Source organism: Oreochromis aureus, linkage group 1 (assembly GCF_013358895.1).
Source record: "Oreochromis aureus strain Israel breed Guangdong linkage group 1, ZZ_aureus, whole genome shotgun sequence".
NCBI classification, from domain to species: domain Eukaryota; kingdom Metazoa; phylum Chordata; class Actinopteri; order Cichliformes; family Cichlidae; genus Oreochromis; species Oreochromis aureus.
The window spans coordinates 27829465-27848822 of NC_052942.1; the positions used below are offsets into that span (position 1 = coordinate 27829465).

A 19358-nucleotide genomic window follows, 5' to 3' on the forward strand; every position below is an offset into this window, starting at 1 on the left:
GTGAACAGAAAGAGAAGATAGAACACAAGAACATGGGGCGATTTCTTGACCTCTGTGGGTGACTTTTGTTTGGTGTGCTTTTGTCTGTAAACTCTAAACACTGCACAGTCCATGTAGGATATAGGTGCATTAGCTTTTCAGGTCATTTAATATATAAACAAAATGTATGATAGTAATAAATATCAACCAAATTTTAATCAACCAAAATACTTAAATATTAAAATACATCTCATGTCAGGACAAGTGCTTTCTTAGAAACACAGGAGTGAAGTTACTGAATTGCCATAGAGAGTCTGTCTGTATGTGTATGTCTGCAGTGTGGGGTGGGAGAGTATGGTGGCAAATTGACATAAACCCAGTGAGAACCTCTGCAATTCAGGCTGCATCAGCATCTCTCTCTCCTCACACACATATCCCTCCATCCACATCATCTTGCTGTTATTGATGAAGCCCCCTCTTTATATGGTAATGTCTTTCATACCTGAAAGGCATCAGGAGGGCATGATTGCTCTCTCTCACACACAAAACTAGATATTTATATATATATATGCCAAAAACACACACACTAAGACGCACTATTATTCATGTGAACTCCATATATTGTCACCCTCTCTCTCCCAACACTTTCTCTCCCATCACTCTCTCTCACACACACACACACACACACACACACACACACACACACACACACACACACACACACACACACACACACAAACAACTACGAGGAACCCATTAACACTGATGGAGATATGTATGCCGCTCACATCTGTCACATGTCGCTGCCGTGGCAACACCAGCTGCCGTGGTTACCGGAGGCCTGCTTCTGTAGTGTTATGGGATTTGGTTATTATAGGATAGCTAGCTACCTGTGTGCAGAAAAATATCCCTTTGAGGACAGATTGCTGAGCAATGATACTCCACCATTTGATCTGATAAGTGGACTAATTACAGACTAATCACTGGTTGTAGGTGACAATTACTTGGTGACTGGGATTAGTTAAGCTGATTAGATCCACAAGTGTATCGACATCACTTGTGTTTATGGATTGGAAAGGCGTCTAAAATGGCAGACAAAACAATAAGCTTCAAATCTCCAGGTCACCTGATGGTCAAATAAACCTCTCATCATGTCCACGTTTTACACTCCTACTGATACAGCATTAGCATTTCCATCCTTTGTGTCAGATGTGTTCAGATTGCTGAACCTCTGCCCAAACCTGCATCTACAAATTAAGGAACAACTTCAGAATAGTGTTCCTCAACATAAAATTGTGAAGACTTTTACCATACATAATATAATCAAGGGATTCGGAGAATCTGAAGAAATCTCTGTGTACTAAAGAAACGGCTGAAAATAAGTTTTTGATGCTTGTGATCTTTCACCCTTAGGTGGGACTGCATTAAGCATACGACACTTGCATGAACCATTTCCTGTAAACACAGTTTACTGTGCCATCCACAAATGCACGTTAAAGCTCTATGATGCAAAGAATCATAGACCTTTCAAACACTGAGGTCAGCGAACGCGTATGCGCCGTTTTGCTGTTAGCCTCAAACATTATAAGTTAGTTATTGTTAACACGGTGTGAAGGAAATCCAGAACAACCCACATTTTTATTCATATGATACAGTGTGTTGAGTCAGGACTGCACCAATGTATGTTCCAAATACCATACCATACATAATAATGTATAGGATGTATTGTGAATTGGTGTATTTTAACCACCCTTTCAAGCACCATAAAGCTGCTCCTAAGGTGGTCTTTATATCCCCTTACATGGCAACCTCACCCCTTTTCTGATTTATTTTCCTGTTAATTTTTCAAAGCTTTGACATCTAAATTAAACATATGTAAACACTGAAATGATGAATACATGAATTCTAGGTACCTTCAAATGTGAAAAACACGTGCTAGGGTTATCAGGTTTTTACATTTTTTGAAAATAAAGTGCAGTTAGCAGAGAACTGGGATATTTTTAGGTAATAACTCTGGGCTTGCACTTTCTGGCTGAGTTATGGTAACTTGGGCGTGAACAAGCGAATAGCCTAAGTAAAAAACTAACCACTGCATGTCAGGATCATAGAAAGCTTTACTTTTTCAATCTTACTGCACGCTAACTGCAATGATCCCCGGCTTAGTAGCTGCTGACAGATGTTTAATCTACAACCACATCTAGGCAGACACATCAATGAATCTGTTAATACAAACATTTTAAGTGCATAAGGCATTTATATCCAGAAGAAACTCCAACGGTTAAGTGCACTGTACTTGACATAACATGTTCTAATTGAGAAAAAAAAGTACAGACAAAAGCAAACTCAATAAATCTCATACTGACATTAAGAGGTCCTTGGGGAGGGCATATATATTCACAAACATATCCTTCTTTGGCTCTATTTTTATGTCTCATGGGAAACTGTATACGTTTCACTTTATAAACATGGATAGTTTTAACTTTCCACTGATCTAAAACAGTCACTTTGCTAGTGACTTAAACATACACACACATAGTGACCCACTTTCCTGAGCTAAACTGGACAACCAAAAACAGATCACCCTCCATCCATTTATGATTTGGGCGTGTATATAAAGGATGAATACACAAACACAAGTCAGACATGCAGATATACACACCACTGCAATAAGGACAGAGGCCTTAAGTGAGTGCAGCTGTGTAGCCAGATGTGCTTTAGAGTCCTGGTTACAAGCGTGCATGTAGTACACTGCACTGTTTTACTACACATTGCTTGTACTGCCCCCTGCCTTTCTTTCTAATTTCTCGAGCTGACCTGAAATGAATTTAGATTCAAATGAGGACGTTTAAGTCAAATGACAAAGACAATCAGACAATAAAACGATTTTCCTACTTTTCAAATACTCGTTTATCTTAATTTCACTTCCCTCTCCTCATCTGCAAAACGTCATGTCTCCTTTGCGCCAAGAGCAATAAGGCTGCTCTTGAATTATTTAATGCATTAATGAGGCATTTTCAATAAGATGAAGGGGGGAAAACCTCAAACAAAGCAGCTTGTTTACATTAACTGATAGCTGCGAACACAGTCTATAAGTGGATGAGCATTCAAACAGTGGTTTGTCTTCAGCAATATGTTATCTTGGCATTTAAGCACAATGACAAATTATATTATGGATTGTTTTTATGCGTGTTTGTGAGCAGACTTGCACACACCTACACACTGAACTGCAGACATCCAGGAAGCAAAACATTCAAAAGGTAAGCACGGCGAAGGTCATCATTAGCATAGTATTAACAACCCTGTGTGTGAATGTCTGAGCACTTGTATTACTTACATTGTGGGGACAAATGTGTTTACATAGTCACACTGTGAGGACTTTTTTGTGTTTTAAGAGTGAAACAAATCGTTAAATTTCAAAGTAAGCAATTTGATTTGAAGGCTATAATAAGGGTAAGTCTATGGAAATTGAATGCAATGTAATGGCTAAAGAAATGGTAATATGACTCTTTGTGTGTGTGGGTCAATCATAACTTGCATAACGTTGTGCAGTCAGATCCATGACACAGACAAAGGCATGTGAATGTGTGTGTGTTAGCTGTTTAATCAGATGGTTGATGTGTGTTTGTGTTTTAGCTGTGCGGTGGGTCACATATGTCACAGTGTCCTGTGGGACTAACACGGGGTCTCACGCTGACAGTGCATCAGGAACCCATACACCCACACAAAATACACAAGCCAAATTGCTGCTCTGGCATATTTGGAGAAGGAGAAGGATTATTAGGTCAAACTACTTCACCAAGGACTTTAGTTCAGCGTTTCTTGATGCAGAACACCTGCGTAGTTTAAACCATTCTTGTAAAAAGTGTCTGGGTTTTAAAAAAAAAAGAAGAAGAAAACCAGTCAGGAAATTCTAGATGGCTAAAATACCTGAACCATTAAATTTTTCAGTAACAGCCCAGAGGGTTTTTTCCATCAATGAAACTAACCTCTGCTCTTGCAGTGGAGTTTCTGCGCAGACAAGAGCAGAAAACACATGTAATATAGGTAAGACACTTCCAATTCAAGTGTCTTTATAACGTGCATAACTTCAACTAATGAGTAAAAACAAGCTGAAAGGAAGAGAGCAGGTTACATTTGTAATTTGATATTTTTCCTGTTGGGTATTCTGCAAGACAGTGCAAATTCTTTCCTTTTTTTTGGTTTAATTAAAAATTATTTTAATTCTTTAGCTATACAGCACTATGGTCAACCTGCTGTCTTTAAATGTGTTTATAATAAACTGATTTGACTTACATGTTGTTTTAAGTTTCTCAGGATTTAACCATTTCTCTACTTACATGAAACGTATTAATTTTACTGATAATAGGTGTTATAAAAATAATTATATTGGTTTAATACACTTCATTAGCTGAGGGTATTGTACTGTTGAATCAACACTTTTCAAGAAGTAGTGTCAGGTGTCTGTTTGAACTCTAATACTATAAAAAGAACCAACCCCGAGGAAAAAGAGTCAAAATAACTAATTTATGCAAGAAGCACTGGAGCCACTGAGTCACTTCACACATGAGAAACTTCTTAAAAATAAAAATACAAAAGAACAGATTTAAAAGTACAGAAACACGTGTTTTCTCTTCTTAGTGTGAAACTACTATCACAGTCTTCAAGGTGTTGCATCCACAGTGTAAAATAATGTAATACAACACATTTTTTCCAATGTCAAATTCCACTCCTGTTCATACTTTGAAGGTTAAATCAGTGAAGCAAATTGGGGCAAGTCAATAAAATCTATTTTTTATTAACAGACCCTTGAGCCACGTGAGATATTTTCAAATTCGGTGACCCCAAGATTTCTGCACTAGATTCATTGATACTATTGAGCTCATTTCCATGTCTTAATCAATCCATTTTAATTGCTTATCCAATTCAGGGTCACAGGCAGGCTGGAGACATTTCCAACTGACATTGAGCAAGAGGTGTAGTACGCCCAGGACAGGTCACCAGTCTCTCACAGGGAGACAGACCACCATTCACACTCAAATTCACCTCTACAGCCAATTTAGATTCACCAAATAACCTAACATGCATGTCTTTGGACTGTGGGAGGAAACTAGATCACCGAGAGGAAATCCACACAGACAAACTCCACGTAGAAAGTCCCCATCCAAGTAGGAAGGTGAACACCCACAATCTTATTGCTAACTATTGCCCACACACTATATGCCATCCTCATTTCCATATCCTCTTCCAGTAAGTGCACACTATTTTCTGTCTACATTGAGACAGCTTTTAAATGAAGACATACACAGCACCTAAACTAGTTATAATGCTGATTGTTGTGCATGTGCTTTTTCTACACTGCAATAAAGTTAGCCACAATGGGAACTTTAATCAGCCTGAAATGAACCCAGCCTCACAAATGACGCTTTAATTAGTGGTCTGGCAACTGAGACTCCCAACTAACCCCCACTGTTCCTAACAAGTTCCAACTGTCATGCTCTCGAACTAATAAAAATACAGCATTTCCACACCACTTGTTGTCTTACAGCAAATTCCACTATGCCACTCTAAGTCTACATCAGACTCAACAGCTTTGCCTTATCAGCCCCGTGGCATATAATTTAAGCCTATTTGTTACCAATTAACTCAATGTCTGATATGAGGCCCATTGTTTTATAACTAAAATTCAGTCAACTGTAGCAGAAGGACATCAGACCCAAAGGCAAAGAGCAGCCAAAAGTTAAGTTTGTTTAGTGATAAGTAATGTCACATTAATTCATAATCAAGTTTTAAAAACAAACAATAATAAGAAAACCTATTTGGTGTAGAAAAGGTAAGAAATGTGAGCTGCATATCTGTATATATGATGCATTTGTATGCCCAGGTGAATGTACACTCTGGGACTCCTGGAAATATCCTGGCTATTGAGAATTGCTGCACTAATGAAAATAAAACTGATTATATAGACTACCCACAGAAACAAATGATACACCTGTCAAAGAAAATGAGAAAAGGCAGGAGTCCATGTGGATTAATACTAGTCTTTGAGGTTAGTGTCTTACAGTAATCCATCACATTAATTCCCTCAAAAGGAGAAAAGCAATATAGACTAAAGCGAGCTCATTGATTTTGGTAATATGTTCAATCAGGCAAAATGGGAAACTCCAAGATAGAAATCAAAATGATCTCGCCTATGTTTTTCATTTTGTTTTGGCTCTATGACAGTATTGGATAAACAGCTTCACATACAATTATGATCCCAAATCCCAAAGGCTCTTTGGTTTCTGCTCCTTTTTCTTTGCAGCTGGTCAAATGGGGGTTGGACAAATTACAGCATCCTTATGATTTATGGCAACAATAATGCTGACGACACAGCAACACAGTAAGCAAGAGCATGATTACAAGTCCCCTCTTTCATGAGCAACAAAGTTAATAAGTGCCAGTGACCAAATGCCACAGTTAATGAAGGAGCAAGTTATTTTTGGACACTATGAAACTGAGCATAACCACTTGTGTGTGACTTCCTACACGCTTTTTCAGATATACTCTAAGACAGAAGGACAAACAAAACTAAGAAATTTACCTTGCTGGAATAAGGTCCAGGGATGAGCAGTTTTAGTGCCTGTCGTTTCAGCTCTGTCAGCCTTGCATTGCAGTTCTCACACCATATCCCTCTTTCACTTCCAGGGGAACTTCCACTGCCTGAGGCCGGCGATCCTGTCCCAAAACCTGGGGAGCCACCTAGGGAACCGGGTGATCCTGTCCCAATGCCTGGGGAGATGGTCCCAGGTGACCCAGAGAAGGATCCTGGTGAGGAGATTCCTGAGCCTGGGGATGGTGTTCCCGTGGAGCTGGGCATGGAGCCAGCACCCTCTGGGGCGGGGCGTGTGCCGGAGCGGGTGGTTTCATCGTAGGCCTTTCGGTACCATGTGTCCGGGAAGAAGGAGGAAGATTTGGTCGGCGATGTGTCAGGGACCTAAGAAACATTTTTCAGAAGAGAAAAAATTAATGATGGTGTATTTCCAAGATGCAAAATTTTACAGTCGCTGCAGGAAAGTCAAAATATGTATATAATATAATCATTGTGTTTATGTGCATTACACCTTCTGCTCATTGAAATGAGCAGAAGGTGTAATGCACATGGCCAGTATATCAATCTGCACCTGACTTTGTGTACTAATACAGAGATGTGTTTCTGAAATAAAGTTAAAGTAAGTAAACATGTCTTTAATTAAAAATTCAACAACTAATTTTTCTGCTTTAACAAAAAAATACTGAATACCCAAATCACAGATCCAGCATCCATTGTTATTCCACAATCAACACTAAAAATGTTGATTTCCTCTTAAAAAAGGCTAAGCAGACAGTCACAGAGTGTCCTGTGGATAACCCACACAGGAAATGTGTGATCAGGGATCAAGATTACCTAACATTAGGACATTAAATTAGATGGACATTCAGTTAAAAACCTACAAACAGAGAATGACATTAAACATTTCCTGCAATGGAACGACAAGTCATCCTACTGAGTGCTTCCATAAACCACTAAATAGGATTAAGCCAGGATAGACCTGTTATTTTGTTCTGCTCAACCACATGGGAACATCAAACAAGCAGCAAAGAGTGGAGAATTTGATCTTTTGCGGCTGGGTAAATCCAGTCAGAGAACAGACCCATTGATGTGGTGGCGGCTGTAAAGGTTGGGCACTCCTGTGATCTTTCTCTCGAGGGCTATAATAAGGCAGCAAAGAGTTGAGGCTGATAAATGGGAACGCTCAATCATCTCCAAATGAAGAGGTGGTTATATTGTGCCAAACGGTGTGTTATAAATTATTGTTAATTAGTCTTTGTAGATGATAGGCAGTGACACAGGTGTGACTATAATAGTCTTCACTGATTTAGCACTTTGGTGCTCAGCAAGTGCTACTTCTGGGGATCATTCACTGAAAATGCATGCCAGTGTTGTGACACCATAAGCACTGATATGTGAAGTGTGATCTTCACAAAGCAATCAGCAACAGGAACACAAATCTTACAAGAACCTTCAAGTTTCATGTTTATGTCACCCTGAAAACGAAGCAAACGGCAGTCTCCTATAAAAATGGGTGGAGTGTGAGATGAAGTGCATGCAGCAGTGAACGGATGATAAGTTTTAATGTTTACCAGGCTGATTGGGAACAGAGGTGTGTCCACCCCTCGGCTGCTGGAATGAATAACCTACCCCATATTTTCTGCTCCGGCTGCTCACAGACCTCTCCTTAGTCCCCGACAGTGAAGTCATGTTGGAGGTGAGAGGAATGGGGAGGAGAGGAGAGGAGAAAGAACCTCTGCTACAGCTTCACATCCAAAAAAAAAAAAAAAAAAAAAAAAAAAGACCACCGGATCGATTTCAATTAACCACACGCCCCAGCAGTTTGCTCTTCTTGGGCTGGTGGTAACCTCACGCCACTTCCAGATGCATGCTGAACCCAGTTACATCCCCATGCTGCGTCCAAGAGACACACAATAAAAAAATCACAGATGGTTTCGGTCTCTCTTCTTAACAAACCGCACGGTTTGTTGCGTCTAAAAGAGCCCTCGAATTACTCCTAAAAGCAGACAGGAATCACACAGGTCGGTGAAAGAGACCGCTCCCCTTCAGCAGAGTCTATGAGCTGAATGAAGCTCTCTGTTCAACAGCGCTCTAGAGTGGCACCGCACTCAGCCCAGCCTCTCTCCATCAGCTCTGCGTCTCAGGCTGGCCAGGTAAAGCAAACACCCCCCACCCCCCTCAGGGGGTAGCTGAAATTCCGACGCACGGCGCAGGTCTCCTTCTCTAACGTCTCATTAGACGGTGTGAGATTCGGCTGGTTCAGGCCACTGCTACAGAAGTCATCTCCTCGTTGTTTGTACTTTGAGTGTTACTATCTGCGCCCTCCTCCTGACTTCCTGCGGCTCCGCGCTCTGCCGAAGCCAGCAGTGGACTGAAGAGACAGGAGCAAGAACGCACATCTGGATGAAGGCGGGGCCAACTTACCCCTCATCTGCCGCAGGCCAATGCACGTCCAGAGGTGCCAGTTGAGTGACAGGTGGATTTCTGGCTGATTAAAGTGGAAAGTGGCGGAGTTTAGGAACATAACTTTAACGTGTTTTTAAAAAAAAATATTGTAAACTTTCGAGTCATTTTGACCAAAGCTATAAAAACTTTGTATTTATGCAAGATTAATTTTTAGACAGTATGGACTGAGAAAAATTATACTTACATATAAATAACAATTAAACCGATTTTTTTATGAGGAAAATCCAACAAATGGAGGCATTTCAAAGACTTTGCTTATTTATTTGTATTTTTTTTTTTTTTAGTTTGGTGTCTTGGTGTCTTGGAGGTACTTGAATTTGAATTCCTGATTACCTGAAAACCTCTTAATCAAGCAGGCAATGGTATCAGATAGAAAAAAATGGATGAAGAAAGTCATCAAATTACAAAGAGACCACAAAGATGTTAAATAACTGTGTGCTCAGTGTCAAAGACATCTCAGCCCTGTTGCTGTAAGCTTAACCACTGGCCTCTGACCTCTGTCAGTCAAACAGAAACAAAAACAAATAAAAAAGTGTCAACTGTGACTTTTCAGCAGGTAAAGCTGTAGGGTGGTGAGCCCCTAATTGAAGAAAATATCTGTAGAAAGCAAAGCTAAGACTGTAGCATTAAGATCCAAGCAGGAGCAGCAGCAATCCTTCTACGTGATGGAGAGTTTTAGGAACCCATGTGAACACAGGATGAGTGGTCACACAGCGCCCTCTGTTGTTCTCAGGAGGGCATTGCTGTTGAAACCAGACACCAACAGGTAAGTGAAAGTAGACTGTTGAACAGACCTGTTTCCCATCCTTTCCCACTCTTTTTCCTTTTTAATGATTGCGTAATCAGAGAAGATTTTGTTTTTTTTCATCGTACATGCATGCTGCTTTTCATTTTGTAAATGGTTAGCACTATCGTCTCACAGGACAAAGGTCCTGGGCTCAAATCCGGAGTTGTGTAGCCTTGCTTTGTATAGTCTGCATGTTCTCCCTGCCCATAAGTGTGAAAGTGGACTTGGAATTTGGACAAGCAGGTTGTACTCTGCTACCCCTATAATAAATTAGATAAGCTTCAGCGTACCCCGCAACGCTGAATTAGAGCAGAGCAGTAAAGAATAAATAAATAAATAAAATAAAACGAAATAAATACAAATAAAAAAGATTACACGAATAGCAAAACAAGCTTTTTTATGTGCCTTTGTAAAACTCTGTGGATCTGTAAGCAAGTTACAGTAAAAAAAAAAAAAAAAAAAAAGTCACGTGGCTGTCTTTTTTTTCTATATATATATATACATATATATATATAACTTCTTGAATTTGGTAGCTTTTTGTGAGATTGGAAGACAAGATCGCTTTAGTGTTAATACAGTCAAAAAAATGGGGGCAGCTTCAAAACATTCAAAATCAATCAAAATATGTTTGGGTGCCATTTTTTTATATTGTATTATTATTTATATAATTTAATTCTTGTCTCCTACCCATGCATAAGCCTATTAAAGTCTCTTCTAAACAGTATATAGATGCAAGTTGTGCACACATCCTGTGCTCAACCACAACACTAAATCCGTGAACAACCAAGCGTGTCCTGATCGCTTTTTCAGACATAAATCCACGCCCTCCGGTCCAGATGGTGGCGGCAAATCTTTTGGTGTGGTAGACAGTCCACGAGAAATAACAAACATTTGTTAACAGGAATTGTCTGCACGACGTATTGCTTTCACTATTGACTGCAGGTTTTGTTTCGAGGTTAGGAACTCCTTTTTTTTTCGTGCAGCTTTGCGTTACGTTGAATGTTTACAAGCAACAACTATGTCAAGTGTCTTAACTGGAGCTAAAAGCTAGCGAGTGGCACAAAAATACCGAGTTTAGGGTTCCTAAGGTAAGGTAAGTGGCTAGTTGTAGCTCTGGTCATTACTTCGCTTGACTCGGGCAGAGGTGGTCAGTCAGTCGCTTTTTTTTATGGGTCTACGTCGTAGTTTGGCGGCAGTTCAGTTATTGCATTGCTTGTTTTAGTTGATCCGTACGTCAACGTTATTGTATTATATAAAGGGCGGAATAGTGACATAGCTTCAGTGTGACAAGTGGCGCATAACTATAATACGGAACTGTGTAAACCCCCGTGAATGTGTTTGTGATTTTTTTAGAAACTAGATTTTTATGCCTGTTTACTAGCGAGCAAGTTTTGATAGCAAGCGAGCCCTCTTATCTGGTTGACCTGCAGCACATCTTGGGCGTTGGGCTGTTACTGCACCGTTAAACTTTGTTTTTCAAAAGTTTGCTGTGCCGTTTGCACATGTATGGGTTTTTTTTAAAACCCAAATTCATAAAAGCTAGTTTCCCGTTAAAAAGGTACTTAGACGCCCAGTTTCAGAACACTCTTGTCTCCGTGACAACAGCTTTTCCGCGTGTTCGTGAATTCACTACGCATGTCAAGAATAACCTGCGAATGTAGCGTTTAGTGCCAAACTCGTCCAAGGCGAAAGTACGACCTACTAAGTTTGTCGATTGAGCAACATCGCCTTACTTTACTTTTTTTTTTAAATCAGGCATAAAGCTACTGGGGCTACCAGTTTATCCACCCTGGCGCCTACAACGGATCTTCAAGTCCCCCAAATAAAGGAAATAAGCCCCGATTAATGTCAGATCGCTGGTATTCCTGTGTCCCAATGAACTCCAGGGAAAGCTTTCCACAAGGAGGAATACACCAAATATTACAGCAATGAAAGGTAATCAAATATTTTATGAATGAGAACTGTTTTTATACGAACACACAAATTTACTCAAAATGACAGTAGAAAAATGACTGCACGTGATTTTTCCAGGTGCACCTGGAAAAACAAGAAAAAGGGAACCTAAAAAGAAGTCGTCAGAGAAAGACACCTCAGATGCGGCTTCGTCTCCCAGCACAGATGATTCAAGTGCTGTGCCAGGCGGCGGCTGCAGTGACTGCGGCCTTGTCTTTCCAATAGAGGCTAGTACACCAAAAAATGAAAGGGAGAAAATGAGACTTGCACAAGAAGCCTGCTTAACCTCCACACCAGTCCACAGCACCACCTTTGATATCCAGTCAACCATTTCCGGCTCCCCTCCTGAAGGGGAGCTACAATACACAGAGTTCATCACTCAGATAAAGGTATGGTGTAAAAGTGAAATTTATACATTTTTATAATCCTTCATAGCTTCAGTGAATTCAGTTTCCTTTTGTTATGTTCTGTTGTAGACAACAGCAGTAGATTCAGAGTCAAAACCTCAACGTAAGCGTAAGAGACCGGTTAAACAAAGACAGACAAAGACGCAAACGCAGACCGATGGTAAAACCGATGGTCCTCCAGTCAAGTGCCGGCGTGGTAGGAGGCCAAAAAGAGAGACTGGGAATTTAAATAAAGATAAATCATCCTCCCGCTCCAGGCCAAGATTTGAACTCGAGAAGGCTGAAGCAGATAGTCAAGGTAGTGTATTGTTCAACACTGATGTCCTCAAGCACAGCCAGTTCTGTGTAGCCACATTTTTTAATTTTCTCCGTCTATCGTGTATGTCTTGTGCTTTTAATTGGCTTGGAGAACTGCAGGTGTGCTCTAATTCTGTCTCTTCTTAACTCCACAATAGATGACTCTATGATGTCTTCAGATCTTTCAATAGAACTGAGTCAGCATGAAGAACAGCTGTCTACTTTGTCCTACCAGAAGGATGACATAAGTGATGAGGAGGACGAGGAAGAGCTCCCAAGTTTCCTGATGCGGACAGACGAAAGTAAGCGAGACCACAAGGATAACTGAAGTCTGTGACGGTACAGGACACTTTGAGTTGATTTGTTTATTTTTGTTTTGACTTTCAGAGCCCCCATCCATTACCGAAGGAGCATTTGTGTGGCACAAATATAGAAACTATCCATATTGGCCTGCATTGGTGAGTGCATAATGGTGACGTGATAAAAAACACAATTTAGCAGATTCTTGTTAATGTTTTCCTTTTTTCTTTTATTGAATCAATGCCTTAAATGCTTTTTTGATAAGTGCTGTCAGTCAGCCTACTATTGTATATCTTGAATTTACTAGATGAATCAAAAAAGCATTCACTGTTAAAATGACAATAATTGCCCATGAAAAATCATTGACTTTTGTTTTGTTCTTTGTTGTTATTTTGTTTGCTGTAGGTAAAAAGTGTGAACAGAAAGCACAAAAAAGCCAGTATCATCTTTATTGATGACTCAATCATTGAGAAAAAGAAAGGGTAGGATGTTTTCTCTTTTTGCTTTGTTGGTTCTTGCCTGTGTCTTTAGGTGATATATACACTCACCAGCCACTTTACAAAGTACACCTTGGGTTGGACATGCAGGTCCACAATGTGAATCTCCCTTTACACCATACTCCAAAGGTCATTTGAGAACAGTGAATCCATTGTCATGTTCAAGAAAGCACTTTGAGATTATTTGAGCTTGCGACATGGTGCTTTATCCTGCTGGAAGGGATAAAGGGATATACATGTGATGGACATGGTCAGTAACAATGCTCAAGTAGGCTGGGGCATTTAAACAATGCTGAAGTGGTACTAAGGGGCCTAAAATGTGGCATGAAAATATCAATCCTCACTATTGCACCACCACTAGCAGCCTGAGCCATTGACACAAGGCAGGATGGATCCATACTTTCATGTTGTTTATGCCAAATTCTGATTCTACCATCTGAATAATGGTCAACAGACCAGGCACCGTTTTTCCAATCTTCTATTTGTCCAGTTGGAAATGGACAAAATTATCAATGTCCAATTTTTGGTGAGGCTTTGTGATTTGTAGCCTCAGTTTCCTGTTCTTAGCTGATAGTACTGGCACCCACTGCTGTCTAGTAAATCCTAGAAATCATTGTGTGGGAAAATCCAGTTTATAAATGATTCATGGCAATCCAACTGGCAGCAACATCCATTTAAAGTCATTTAAATTGCCTTTGTTCCCCATTCTAATGCTCAGTCTGAATTTCAGCAGGTTGTCTTGGCCATGTCTACATGCCTAAATGCATCGAGTTGTTGCTATGTGATTGGCTAATTAGATATTTGCGTTAAGAATTTGAACTGTATCCAATGAAGTGGCTGATTAGTGTATCCACATTACGTAGTGTTGTGTTACATTTATGTTATTTAAATAAACTTTTCAGTTGGGTGTTTGTGTTTCTAAAGGTTTGCTGTGGCTCTAAAATGTTTGAAACCTTTTGACTGTGAAGAAGCTAATGAACTCATGGTAAGAACTGCTCACAGAGTATGTTCTGATTTCTGAAAATGTTCTCTTGACACAGTGCTAAACTGTTTTTGCTTTTTTGTTTGTTTTAAACAGCGTAAAGCCAAAGAAAGCTATGATGCTGCAATATCATGGTCCCTGGATCTCATAACAGACTACAGATTTCGGATTGGTGAGTTGCTTATTTAATGCCTCAGCAAGCAGAAACACTGATGTGTGTGTGATGTGTTGTTTAAACAATATTAGGATGATATCACTGAATTAGCTGCAGTACTAATCATGTTTTATCTTTGTAGCATGTGGCTCATTTTCTGGCTCCTTCATACAGTACTTTGACCATGATATGAGTAAGTTTCATCCTTGACCTGGAATCACAAATTATGAGGCTAGCACAGAATTAAAAAGTTGAATACACCTACAGATTCTCTAGGCCCTGATGTTGCTCTTGACTGCTGCTCTTAATTGGTTTAGGTTATCCTGTGAGGAGGGAGTATCCAAAGGCAGCTTCAGAGAGACTAACAATCATCAGTGATTCGACAATGGAGGAGCCATATGACGTTAAGGAGGACAGCTTTAGTGAACAGCAGAAGGACATAAGGTGTTCAAAGAGGTTGCTGCCAGATCGGACCCATGCTGCCCACAACCGAGCAAATGAGAAGCTCGTACATTTCATTGTCAAGCAACACATGGTCGACGCACACCTCCTGGTATGAATGACTCTCTTGCTTTTCTGCTGGTGTAATTCTTGTTCCATACCATTTAATCCAATGTAGGTATACCAAGAAACTGTTCAGTGTGCATAGCAGTGACTTGGCCGATAGAGTTTTAGGGGGTGATTGTTTGTGTTCCTCAAAAAGTTACAGTGCTGGTGTCACTTCACTAAAATGTTGCATCAGTGCTGAGTAATGAGTGCTGCTTTGATCTTTTAGGACAGCCCAAACTGAAACAGAAGCAGAAAGTAGAGTTTTATACCAGCGCAAAATAATTTAATATTCTGAGTAATTGGAATATTTCATTTCCTTTATCCCACCAAAGTTTTATGAGATGAAAACTTGTATTTGGTTTCTGTGGCTCAACTTAGGCTTGAAACTTTCCTGCTCAAATTATGTAACTTTTCATCTTTTGAGTTAGTGACTGCAACAGTGCCGGATCTAGTGCACCGCTAACCTGACCCCACTGTGGGCTGCCCATTGTGGGCTGTGTGGGTACACCAGTACTGGGGGTAGTGTGTTTGCCCATTTAAACAGCCAATAAAGGGCCCCCAAAAGGTAAAACTGCTGCCAGCCCTGTGTGGGAACACCCTACTGTGAGACCCACGTGAGAAATGTGTGGGTTTGCCCTACCCACACAGCCTCACAGTTCACCCACTGCACAAGCACGTTTGTAGGCCACGGTTTTCATCTTTTTTTACAATACAGAATCACAATACATATAAAGACCGGGTGAGGTTGAAACACCAGTCAACAACAAGGACTTTGAAGTGCTGCAAGAGAATAGCCCTGTTTGGCCCTACTAATGAAGTTACAATAGATCCAAACAAAAGCCTTTCAGCAGTAATTCTTCATGGAAACCTTTCACTTTGTAGTGTATGACTGTAATATACTTGTATTTGGAACAAAATATGCGTTGAGTTCCTCTTTTAGCTGGTGTTACCATCTTGGAAACTGAGAAAAAACACATGATGACCAGCTGACTTAAAACATGTAGCCACTGGTGACCTTTCATCTGAATTCCTTTTGTTGCTTTTATGTGCAGAGATCCTTTTTTGTGTCTGTTTGTTTTGTTTTAATAAATCTTGATTAGTTTTCACAGCATATACCAGCCCAAATGTGGATTTCAACAACTAAATCATAAACAACAGATTTGTTTTTTGTCTTTTTGTTTTTTATTTTGAACATATTTCCAGTGTGTGGAAACAAATGCACATCCCCTTTGGTCATAGCACCACATTTGGCACAGTTACATTGGTCTGGAAATTAAAGATAGTCAAAGACTAGACATTTGAATTCAACTTGCCATCATTTATGTTCTTCTTAGTTCCTTGTTATAGCAATTGTCTCACCTCCTAAAAGAAGGATTGGGATAGATTTTTATTAACACCTTTTTCATTTCATTTATAAAGTACAACACTAAGGTTATCATCAAGAAATGCATATTATTTTTCTATTATACAGGTTCATGTTTTACCTTGATTACATATCAATCATGATTATATGCTATTATTTGCTGATGCTGATAACTGCTTATAGCTGAATTACCATAGTTTGCTGTTAGGTAAACGCTAAGAAGTACTTATAAGTGAGTACCAATATTTTGTTTGTCTTAACTATTTATCAAGACCAGGTATCCTATGCTTTTATAAGTTTCTGAATTACGCGCACTGTTAGTATGAGACCAGAGCAAAGTGGTCAAAAGCAGTCGATCTGTTAAGACGTAGAGATTTGTTTGAATAAAGTACGGGTGGTAGAGGCCACAACGAGTGTAAGCTGACCTCGATTTTAGTATACTTACAAATTTAAGTTCACCCCAGTAATGTCCAATACTTTCAGGAGCTCAACCAGTTATGCAAAGAGTGTGCCAGAGCATGCAAAAATTAAACAAACAAATGGGTGAATATTGAAAGTATTTGCATATGAAAGCTATCATTTTTTTTTCAGTTGCAGTTCTTTTTAAAATCTGACATCGGAGCTGTGCCACACGTAAGATGTGATGGCATAGGAAACCATAATTGATTGAATAAATCCCTTCCCATTGTATCACACTTCCTACAGGCTGTAATCCACGGGCAGGAGAAGTCCAGGTGGCTTCGCTCCTTCTTAAGTGCCAATCGTAGACGGGTGGTGAACATATACCTTGAAGATGATCATCAGCTTGACCAAGTCTACTGCTACCTAAATGAGCTCTATACAGCAGCTGTGGCCAACGCCCCCTGCGTAGCTGATGTGAAATCCATGGATCGTGTCCCTTTTGTCCTGGATGTGCTTCTTCCCGAGGTGAGCTAAAGCCTACATGAGTGCTCGCAGGTTTTGTTTGCAATGTTTCCTGATATGCAGTTCAGTTTCTGTAGTCCAGGTGTCATGAGTTTATCTTTCTGTGCAGGCCATTATTTATGCAATTGCTGGAGTGGACAACGTTTCAGTAAAAACAGCAGAAGAAAAATACCTCAGAGGGCGATGTATAAGCAACAGGTGAGACTTTTATATGTTAAATTTTTAAAAAGAATGACTTCAAGGCTAAATACTAATTTTTTTTGTTGTTGTTGTTTTTTCAGAGAAAGGCAGCAGTTTGATTTAAAGATTGAGCAGCAAATGAGGAAGAAATCACAACATCCAAACACTTCCATTATTCTCTGACTGTCGGTCTGAGTGTCAAGATTTGTGATATTTTGAGTGTTTTAAGTTTTGTTCATAGGTAATACAGCCATAACCTGTGTGCCTTGCAATCAATCATTGCACTGATTTTTTTTCTTTTTGTATACTTGTAAAAAGTGAATATCAAGCATATAATAAAACCTAAATAAAGGCCATGAAATGTAATCATGAAAGGCGGTTTAATCACCTAACTTTATTCCATAAATGGAAATGTACACATGGCCAAATAGCTTCTCAAGCAGCTCAAGTATTAATTATCTGTCTGCATGTGCTTTTGTAAGTTTTACATAAAATAAAAAGTGTTATAAAACTGTTTGTTGAACTGTGAAGATTCTCATACACACTAAAGGGACAGGCACACAGAGACTGATTCACAGAGACTGTACAAAGTCATAGACAGGCAAAAAAAACCTCTGCCATGGTGAAGAAAGTGGTGATGAACATTCGCCAACATCAAGGTGAGCAAGTGAAGCAACCACCAATGAGAGAAAAGGATACCCCTGATTCACGTATGATGGGGTGGAAAATGAATCTGAGGCAATCAGATCCTGGAGCGTCCACTACAGACCATAGACAGTATAATGTAGCGTTTATACCGTCCATGCCAGTAACTGACAGTTGCTCTATGGACACGCCTCAATAAATGGCCAAATGCCAACAATCGTCATCACACCAGCAATAATAAACGGAGTTTGCTCTTGTGGGCCTGTTTCCAACCCAAACATTTCATTAGAAATAATTCTGTAACTAATTTTATATACTATTATTATTGTATTTACAGCAGTGAAAAGTCTGGGAAGAAAATTACATGATTTGCCGAAGTGAAAACAGCACAGCCCGGGTGTAGACTGACATAAAATTTTCTTAGAATAAAAATGCTTCTGTGCTGGGCAAACAGGCAAAGGAAAATCTTCATAATAACATTTAAAATGCTCTTTTTTTTTTTTTTTTATTTTACTAGCTATTGTTGTGCAAAGCCAACTGGACCTTGTGTTATAATAATGTAATAATAAAATAATATTAGTACATGAGGCTATAAACTTTATTTCAGTTTAAATTTTAATTCTAATAAAGGTACTCAGCTTTAAGAAGTTAAGTAGAACATGAGCAGAGAAAAAGAACAAAACTTAAAAAGCTCTATTTTCTGTTGCCTACATTGTAGAGGGTGAATTTGCCTCTAAACAGGAAAATGGAACAGGAAAAAAATGCAGCAGGTTTCACAATATAAAAATGTACAGACCCAATATCTGATTTAAAGACATTAGGACTTCATGCAGGCTTTAAATTGACAGTTAACAAATACCACTGAGCAGTCCCTAGCTTTAAATCTAACCTCTCTTCTTCCTCTCCTCTTCTGTCTTTCTTATCTTTCTCCAGCTCTCTTTCTTTTCTATCCCTGTGAACTGCAGCAGCTGGACCTTTAGGTAGCAACACACTGTGCGACAAACTGCACACATGCAGTTTGTGTGTTTGCTGATGTTTGTTGAGCTGATAGAAACGTTGCATTTGAAATTAAGGGACACTTAAAAAATATTATCTTTATGCCCCTCGCTCCTAGATGTGCCACAACAGCTACTAATTGGCACATGCAGCCACTAAATATCGATAAATAAAAACACCGGACCTCTACTTAAGTACAGTAATGAAGTATTTGTTCCTGCTGTCTTTTTGTCAGAGGCACTGTCTCAAATCACACCACCCCTTTCACTCTTGGTGCTATCCTTCTGTCA

At 39.5% G+C, this 19358-nt stretch overlaps 2 protein-coding genes across 5 annotated transcripts in view; one reads left to right on the forward strand and one right to left on the reverse strand.

Annotated features, from left to right (window-relative positions):
* kif26ba (kinesin family member 26Ba) overlaps positions 1-8306 on the reverse strand; it is a 91408-nt gene extending 83102 nt beyond the window's left edge. The window contains exons 1-2 of the mRNA XM_039611837.1: positions 8198-8306; positions 6560-6952 (exon numbers count right to left, since the gene is read on the reverse strand). Coding sequence (XP_039467771.1) covers positions 6560-6952; positions 8198-8257 — 453 coding nt within the window. The 5' untranslated portion in view covers positions 8258-8306. The remainder of the gene's footprint in view (positions 1-6559; positions 6953-8197) is intronic.
* A 2310-nt stretch (positions 8307-10616) lies between these two features.
* On the forward strand, positions 10617-17941 carry si:dkey-127k13.1 (PWWP domain-containing DNA repair factor 3A). Of its 4 annotated transcripts, none has more exons than XM_039611852.1 (14): positions 10617-10914; positions 11577-11756; positions 11853-12163; positions 12251-12479; positions 12658-12780; positions 12866-12936; positions 13184-13260; positions 14200-14260; positions 14354-14429; positions 14554-14604; positions 14729-14964; positions 17029-17250; positions 17357-17445; positions 17529-17941. In XM_039611852.1, exons 2-14 carry the CDS (start codon positions 11750-11752, stop codon positions 17608-17610), a joined length of 1635 nt encoding a protein of 544 aa, XP_039467786.1. In that variant the 5' UTR covers positions 10617-10914; positions 11577-11749; the 3' UTR covers positions 17611-17941. The 4 variants fall into 4 exon arrangements, with proteins under 4 accessions (XP_039467786.1, XP_031586750.1, XP_031586752.1 ...); XM_031730890.2 differs by having other exon boundaries at positions 10621-10914; positions 12637-12780; XM_031730892.2 differs by having other exon boundaries at positions 10621-10909; positions 12637-12780.
* Positions 17942-19358: the final 1417 nt, after the last annotated feature.